Raw genomic sequence first — 9,267 nt, 5'->3', positions numbered from 1 at the left:
GTATGAGGGGTGGGTGAGTATTATTCTGCTGTTGTATGACTGATCCCCAACAGACCTTGAACATTACACAAGGTCTGTCACATTAAGATGAATACACACACACACACACACGCACACACACGCACACACACACGCATGCTCCCAACCACACACATCTAACATTTCACTATCTTACTTCTTTGAATACAAATGCTTAACTCTCTGGACAGGAAATACATAGCAGTGTTCATGGTCATTCATTCATCCCTCCATTAATTAATTAATCCATCCCTCTGTCCCTTCCTCTCTGCCTCCCCCGCTCCTTCCCTGCCTCTCTGCCTCCCTCGCTCCTCCCTGCCTCTCTGCCTCCCTCGCTCCTTCCCTGCCTCTCTGCCTCCCTCGCTCCTTCCCTGCCTCTCCCTCTCCCTCGCTCCTTCCCTGCCTCTCTGCCTCCCTCGCTCCTTCCCTGCCTCTCTGCCTCCCTCGCTCCTTCCCTGCCTCTCTGCCTTCCTCGATCCTTCCCTGCCTCTCTGCCTCCCTCGCTCCTTCCCTGCCTCTCTGCCTCCCTCGCTCCTTCCCTGCCGCTCTGCCTCCCTCGCTCCTTCCCTGCCTCTCTGCCTCCCTCGCTCCTTCCCTGCCTCTCTGCCTCCCTCGCTCCTTCCCTGCCTCCCTCGCTCCTTCCCTGCCTCTCTGCCTCCCTCGCTCCTTCCCTGCCTCTCTGCCTCCCTCGCTCCTTCCCTGCCTCTCTCTTTCCTTCCCTGCCTCTCTGCCTCCCTCGCTCCTTCCCTGCCTCCCTCGCTCCTTCCCTGCCTCTCTGCCTCCCTCGTTCCTTCCCTGCCTCTCTGCCTCCCTCGCTCCTTCCCTCCCTCCCTGCCTCCCTCGCTCCTTCCCTGCCTCTCTGCCTCCCTCGCTCCTTCCCTGCCTCTCTCGCTCCTTCCCTGCCTCTCTGCCTCCCTCGCTCCTTCCCTCCCTCCCTGCCTCCCTCGCTCCTTCCCTGCCTCTCTGCCTCCCTCGCTCCTTCCCTGCCTCTCTCGCTCCTTCCCTGCCTCTCTGCCTCCCTTGCTCCTTCCCTGCCTCCCTTGCTCCTTCCCTGCCTCTCTGTCTCCCTCGCTTCTTCCCTGCCTCCCTCCATCCATACTATCTATGTGTGAAAACTGGCAAGGGATGTTCTCTTAATTGATAAATGAAGTGTCCACATTATCAACACAATCAAATGAGATTACACTGTCTATGTCCCAAATGGCTCCATATTCCCTTTATAGCACACTGCTATAGACCAGAGCCCTAGTAGTGCACTATATAAGGAATAGGGCTCTGGTCTATAGTAGTGCACTATATAAGGAATAGGGCTCTGGTCTATTGTAGTGCACTATATAAGGAATAGGGCTCTGGTCTATTGTAGTGCACTATATAGGGAATAGGGCTCTGGTCTATAGTAGTCCACTATATAGGGAATAGGGCTCTGGTCTATAGTAGTGCACTATATAAGGAATAGGGCTCTGGTCTATTGTAGTGCACTATATAAGGAATAGGGCTCTGGTCTATAGTAGTGCACTATATAAGGAATAGGGCTCTGGTCTATAGTAGTGCACTATATAAGGAATAGGGCTCTGGTCTATTGTAGTGCACTATATAGGGAATAGGGCTCTGGTCTATAGTAGTCCACTATAAAGGGAATAGGGCCCTGGTCTATAGTAGTGCACTATATAGGGAATAGGGCCCTGGCTAAAGTAGTGCACTATATAGGGAATAGGGCTCTGGTCTAAAGTAGTGCACTATATAGGGAATAGGGCTCTGGTCTAAAGTAGTGCACTATATAGGGAAATACCCCCCCCTGCCTTCCTGTAGCCTTCCCAGCATTCCATAGCTGTGCTACAAGATCAATTCTCCATGTGGATTCCACCCAGCATTTACCATCTAACCCCCTTCCCTCAGCAGACAGTTCCTGTGGACACCTATTACCACCACATCCCAAGGTAATGTGATGGTCCAGGTATATGATATCAGGTACCTGGGGACTTTCTACAGAATACTCAGAACCCCCATAGAGAACAATACTAAACGCCAATCAGGCCCCAGTAGTGCTCTTCCTAAACAGGCCTTTTACTTACATCCTTAGACGTGCTAGACGCGGTTACAGAAGTCTCTGGAATCACAAAACGTCAATATACATGTGTTATTTTATTCAAATGTAGCAGCGATACATTTTGACAAAAAAATATACATTGATTTTTTTTGTTGTTCTTTCCAGAATTGATTTCCATCACTTCATTCAAACACAGCATGAAAAAGTAGACACTAGTGACAGAGGGTTTGGTTTTGAGATTCGTGACAAAAATATACCCATTCACAAAAATAGAAACTTGTTCACAGATCTGTAAAATTGCAGGTAAAAAAAAATTAAAGTTGAATGAACTGTTTTAAACAAACAGAAATAGATTTCAAATGTACATTCACTCTTCCACAAGAAGTATAAAAAGCATATAGCCTGAGTACCAACACACATCTAGCCTGGGTGCCAACCCTCATCTAGCCTGGGTACCAACCCTCATCTAGCCTGGGTGCCAACCCTCATCTAGCCTGGGTACCAACCCTCATATCTATAAACCAGCTAGAACTGACTGTCACCAACCATCGGTCTGGCAATAACATCACTTTACAAAACAACACAGAACCAGCCGGCGCAAGCTATTTAAAGTGAGCGGTAATATTCAAACAGGTTCTACTAAGCCTCATATAATGTACCACATGGTATCCTATAGATTGGGCAGGCTGATTCGTCTGGAGATAGACACGGTAGTGTGGTCAGCGTCAACTAACAGAGAATCAGAGACAGACAGGAGTGTTTCATTCACTGGAGGGTGGCTGGGCAGGGCTTTTTTGTTTTACTGGCTGGGGTGTCTAGCGCAAACAAACAAATAAAGAAGCAAATGAGGTCCCAGAGACAAATGAGGTCCCAGAGACAAATGAGGTCCCAGAGACAAATGAGGTCCCAGAGACAGGAGTGTCAATCCCTGGGGTGGCTGGGCTGGGTTTCTGCTGGGCTGGGGACTGGGCTGGGTTTCTGCTGGGCTGGGGACTGGGCTGGAGACTGGGCTGGGGACTGGGGCAGTGTAAGTCTCCTTACTACTCTACACCTTGTCACAGGCTAGTGTTGATACTGACCACTCATTACATCAAAGCCTAATACTATAATCAACACATTGGCCTGTGAGCCATTCCCAGTTCACACACAGTGAAGAAGTTAGCACCTAGCCTAGCGCTGTGACTTCAGCCTACATACACTGTTGCATATGAATAGGTCTGGGTCTGTGTGGCTCGGAAGCACAGAACACAAAGGAGAAAAGGCTAACAACTGTCTTCTCTCTCTCTCTCTCTCAACCCACTCACACCCCACTGGTCCCCCGTGGGAATCCAACCCACAACCCTGGCGGTGCAAGCGCCACGCTCTACCAACTGAGCTACACGGTACTACCGCACAGAGTCAGGGGGAGTAAAATCTCAGGTTGGAATGGGCACCAATCCAGACCATGCAAATGAGTTCATAACATTTACATGACGGCCTTGTCCCACTGACAGGATGCTTGTGATGTACATGGTTTTAATATTCTCTCTATTCTTTTGCTTCTCACTTGGTTACCTAAAACCTTGTAGGCGTACTTTGTAGGCGTACTTAACAGACTTTTGGATAGTGACTATCTGTCAACCTGAACAATCAGACATGCTAATGTACCCTGCTTTTGTTCTGATCAATGTAAATCACTAATCAACGCAAACTCAATCCACGGAGAAAGAGTTAAGGAGAGAGAGAGAGCCTGCTCAGAGCAGACCAGACACCCAACCACAGACTATTGGCAAAGCGAGCCTCGGTATCTATACTACTGTCTACAGACCAGGAGAGAACTAAACCGTTTTATAGGTCCATAGAGCTCAGTTCATTCAGAACTGCTGGATAATCCTAAAGTTCCATTGCTCTTACAAATTCTTCATAAGTTAATAAATAATAGTATTTCTGTCCGTGACCAATGGGGTCTGTCCGTGACCAATGGGGTCTGTCCGTGACCCATGGGGTCTGTCCGTGACCCATGGGGTCTGTCCGTGACCCATGGGGTCTGTCCGTGACCAATGGGGTCTGTCCGTGACCAATGGGGTCTGTCCGTGACCAATGGGGTCTGTCCGTGACCCATGGGGTCTGTCCGTGACCAATGGGGTCTGTCCGTGACCAATGGGGTCTGTCCGTGACCAATGGGGTCTGTCCGTGACCAATGGGGTCTGTATCTCAGATAAAACAGAAGAACTTCTTCCAGCTGCATTTAGAGAAGGCCTTGCTGCGTCTGTCCGACAGCTGCCTCTTCTTCTCCTTCCTGGCCTTGTGTGTGACGGCAGCAAAGATGGCCGCGTCGAACGCCTCTTTTAAGTTCTTCTGCGTCAACGAAGAACACTCGACATAGTCCACCGCTCTGATCTTCACCGCCACGCTCCGCGCCCGATTGGTCAGCACCGGTTTGACCCCGCGGCGGGCAAGGTTGATCAGGACGTTGACGTCCAGCAGGAGGTCGGACTGGGTGCCCACGAGGATGATGGGAGCTGAGGGGTTGCAGGCTCGGATCTCGGGGATCCACTTTTTGGTGACATTGTGGAAGGAGGTGGGGTTGACCACACTGAAGCAGAGCAGGAAGACATCCGTGTGGGAGTAGGAGAGGGAGCGGAATTCATCACACACCTCCTGGAAATATCAAGGTAGAGAGAGAGGAGAGAGAGAGGGGTCAGGATAGAGAGAGAGGAGAGAGGAGGTGAGAGAGAGAGAGAGAGGGGTCAGGATAGAGAGAGAGGAGAGAGACAGAGGGGTCAGGATAGAGAGAGAGGAGAGAGAGAGAGGGGTCAGGATAGAGAGGGGTCAGGATAGAGAGAGAGAGGGGTCAGGATAGAGAGAGAGGAAGAGAGAGAGAGAGGGGTCAGGATAGCTGATTCAGCACAGTGTGTGAATGTGAATGCTGTCTGGGGGTCTGCACAACAACAATGGACACCGTGTCAGAGAGAGACGATGACACACACGGTATGACATGTAGTGGCCTTTAGAATTTAACACTCCAATCTACTGCTGCTACATTGTAGACGACTGATGGTTTCCTGTCACTAAATCTGTTTGTCACATTTGTGACTGATTCTACAATGCACACTGTTTCAAACCGTTGTCATTAAAATCGGACCAATGAGATTCAAGAATAACCTATTCATTACGGATGATATCATTTTCTTATATATGTAAAAAAAAAAGAGTTTGATGGTTTTACCTGTCCAGCTGTGTCCAATAGTTGTATTCTAACCGGGGCTCCTTCTACTTGGACTTGACCTGTTGAAGAAAACACAAGAATTCAATTATTTTATAAGTTTGTACATAGTTTGCGTATTCCATAAACGATTACAATTTACAGTGCAATAACCTAGTAGCCAACGATACATTAAGCTAGTCAATTGTTGTAAATGATGCTAATATAAGTTTATAAACTTAGGCTACAACGTTTTTTAAATATTTTTTTTATTTGGGGTAATTGAAAGGTTCTCACCACAAAATACATCAAAGCCGGTCTGTTTGTATTCCGTGGGGTATCCATTTGTGGTATAACTGACTATCATGCTTGTCTTGCCCACCGCACCGTCCCCCACCAGCATACAGCTGATAGCCGCTGGCTCCCTCTCTAACCCCGGCGCCGACTCCCTCTCCAACCCCGGCGCTGACTCCCTCTCCAACCCCGGCGCCGACTCCCTCTCCAACCCCGGCGCCGACTCCCTCTCCAACCCGGCCTCTTGGCTCATCAGTCCGCATGAAGACGGGACGCGGGATTCTTCACGATAATAATCCATTTGAGGTGGCATGTCCAACAACTCAAAGTGAAGAATAGTAACTTCCCGGTGCAGAAATGATCAGTCTTATTTCGATGTGCGATTCTCTAGAACAGTTTTGGTTTCTGTATGATCCTGAACAGCAATGTCTCCTCTATCGTCACTTTGATGGTTTGTGAATGAAGGTGTGATGCGACTTGGTTTTGAGGGAACTTTTCCGCTCAGACAGGTTGTGATTTGCATAGCCCCGCCCCCCGCTAAACGCAGATGAAGACAAGGTGTGAACTGACACCCAGCTGAGATGAAACAATGACCATCTGACTTCCCAGCCAGCGCATTTGGTTCCTTGGAAATTGTGAGATGGTTGGCAAAGAATATATATTCTTTTTTTTGTGGCTCCCACCCCCATCAAAGTCCCCGATAACGTCTGACAAAGAACGTTGGGTGGTTGGTTGAGTTCTTATATTGCTATTTTGAGATGTGGGCTACTTCACAAATATTTGCTGTGATATTTGTTTTGAAAGAATTAAGGTAATAATACAAAAGATAAGGACATTACAAGAATACAGTTTACAGGGAAATATATTGTACAATGAACCAAAAGTACAATAAATGATTTGCAGTTGTGTATTTTCACAACTTACTATTGTTATCAATTTATTTTTTATTTGTTCTAAAAAAATGTAATAAAATATTTATTTTTTAAACGGACAATTGGTATCCCTTTAACTGTCTCTTCTTGAAAAACTTTTGGGAAAAATTATTTCACCTTAAATTCCTATTGCTAACAACAACAAAAAAAACACGTTTTTTTGTTTTATTTTACTTGATAACAGGCGGTTGAGAAGTCAAAAGAGGGTCATAACAGCAATGCCATATTAGAATGGCAATTTGTATAGCATTTTTTACTCAATTCAACAATATTACAAAAAGTACTTGGGTGGTGAAATGTGTTTTAACCAATTTATGTTGTCTAATATAGTGTGTCAACTTTTTTTTAAATCATATTTTTTATCCAAATATGTATTAGATAATAAAGAAAAATGACATACCCTAGTCTGAGTCTACCATACCCTAGTCTGAGTCTACCATACCCTAGTCTGAGTCTACCATACCCTAGTCTGATACCCTAGTCTGAGTCTACCATACCCTAGTCTGATACCCTAGTCTGAGTCTACCATACCCTAGTCTGATACCCTAGTCTGAGTCTACCATACCCTAGTCTGAGTCTACCATACCCTAGTCTGATACCCTAGTCTGAGTCTACCATACCCTAGTCTGAGTCTACCATACCCTAGTCTGATACCCTAGTCTGAGTCTACCATACCCTAGTCTGAGTCTACCATACCCTAGTCTGAGTCTACCATACCCTAGTCTGAGTCTACCATACCCTAGTCTGAGTCTACCATACCCTAGTCTGAGTCTACCATACCCTAGTCTGAGTCTACCATACCCTAGTCTGAGTCTACCATACCCTAGTCTGAGTCTACCATACCCTAGTCTGTCTACCATACCCTAGTCTGATACCCATAGTCTGACTACATACCCTAGTCTGATACCTAGTCTGAGTCTACCATACCCTAGTCTGAGTCTACCATACCCTAGTCTGAGTCTACCATACCCTAGTCTGAGTCTACCATACCCTAGTCTGAGTCTACCATACCCTAGTCTGATACCCTAGTCTGAGTCTACCATACCCTAGTCTGAGTCTACCATACCCTAGTCTGATACCCTAGTCTGAGTCTACCATACCCTAGTCTGAGTCTACCATACCCTAGTCTGATCTACCTAGTCTGAGTCTACCATACCCTAGTCTGATACCCTAGTCTGAGTCTACCATACCCTAGTCTGATACCCTAGTCTGAGTCTACCATACCCTAGTCTGATACCCTAGTCTGAGTCTACCATACCCTAGTCTGATACCCTAGTCTGAGTCTACCATACCCTAGTCTGAGTCTACCATACCCTAGTCTGATACCCTAGTCTGAGTCTACCATACCCTAGTCTGAGTCTACCATACCCTAGTCTGAGTCTACCATACCCTAGTCTGATACCCTAGTCTGAGTCTACCATACCCTAGTCTGATACCCTAGTCTGAGTCTACCATACCCTAGTCTGATACCCTAGTCTGAGTCTACCATACCCTAGTCTGAGTCTACCATACCCTAGTCTGAGTCTACCATACCCTAGTCTGAGTCTACCATACCCTAGTCTGAGTCTACCATACCCTAGTCTGAGTCTGAGTCTACCATACCCTAGTCTGAGTCTACCATACCCTAGTCTGAGTCTACCATACCCTAGTCTGAGTCTACCATACCCTAGTCTGATACCCTATACCTAGTCTGAGTCTACCATACCCTAGTCTGATACCCTAGTCTGAGTCTACCATACCCTAGTCTGATCTACCAGTCTGAGTCTACCATACCCTAGTCTGATCTACCCTACCCTAGTCTGAGTCTACCATACCCTAGTCTGTCTACCATACCTAGTCTGAGTCTACCATACCCTAGTCTGAGTCTACCATACCCTAGTCTGATACCCTAGTCTGAGTCTACCATACCTAGTCTGAGTCTACCATACCCTAGTCTGAGTCTACCATACCCTAGTCTGAGTCTACCATACCCTAGTCTGAGTCTACCATACCTGATACTAGTCTGAGTCTACCATACCCTAGTCTGAGTCTACCATACCCTAGTCTGAGTCTACCATACCCTAGTCTGAGTCTACCATACCCTAGTCTGAGTCTACCATACCCTAGTCTGAGTCTACCATACCATAGTCTGAGTCTACCATACCCTAGTCTGAGTCTACCATACCCTAGTCTGAGTCTACCATACCCTAGTCTGAGTCTACCATACCCTAGTCTGAGTCTACCATACCCTAGTCTGAGTCTACCATACCCTAGTCTGAGTCTACCATACCCTAGTCTGAGTCTACCATACCCTAGTCTGAGTCTACCATACCCTAGTCTGATACCCTAGTCTGAGTCTACCATACCCTAGTCTGAGTCTACCATACCCTAGTCTGAGTCTACCATACCCTAGTCTGAGTCTACCATACCCTAGTCTGAGTCTACCATACCCTAGTCTGAGTCTACCATACCCTAGTCTGAGTCTACCATACCATAGTCTGAGTCTACCATACCTAGTCTGAGTCTACCATACCTACCATAGTCTGAGTCTACCATACCCTAGTCTGAGTCTACCATACCCTAGTCTGAGTCTACCATACCCTAGTCTGAGTCTACCATACCCTAGTCTGAGTCTACCATACCTAGTCTGAGTCTACCATACCCTAGTCTGAGTCTACCATACCCTAGTCTGAGTCTACCATACCATAGTCTGAGTCTACCATACCCTAGTCTGAGTCTACCATACCCTAGTCTGAGTCTACCATACCCTAGTCTGAGTCTACCATACCCTAGTCTGAGTCTACCATACCCTA

At 47.0% G+C, this 9,267-nt stretch overlaps 1 protein-coding gene across 1 annotated transcript; it reads right to left on the bottom strand.

The window, feature by feature from the left end:
• Positions 1 to 2,141: 2,141 nt before the first annotated feature.
• Positions 2,142 to 6,007, bottom strand: LOC115121039 (rho-related GTP-binding protein RhoV-like). The gene is made up of 3 exons (XM_029650059.2): positions 5,547 to 6,007; positions 5,274 to 5,332; positions 2,142 to 4,705 (listed from the first exon to the last, which is right to left on the bottom strand). Exons 1-3 carry the CDS (start codon positions 5,854 to 5,856, stop codon positions 4,259 to 4,261), a joined length of 816 nt encoding a protein of 271 aa, XP_029505919.1. The 5' UTR covers positions 5,857 to 6,007; the 3' UTR covers positions 2,142 to 4,258.
• Between the last annotated feature and the right edge of the window lie 3,260 nt (positions 6,008 to 9,267).

The sequence above is a fragment of the Oncorhynchus nerka genome, linkage group LG24 (assembly GCF_034236695.1).
Source record: "Oncorhynchus nerka isolate Pitt River linkage group LG24, Oner_Uvic_2.0, whole genome shotgun sequence".
NCBI lineage: Eukaryota > Metazoa > Chordata > Actinopteri > Salmoniformes > Salmonidae > Oncorhynchus > Oncorhynchus nerka.
This window is presented reverse-complemented; position numbering and strand designations above follow the sequence as displayed.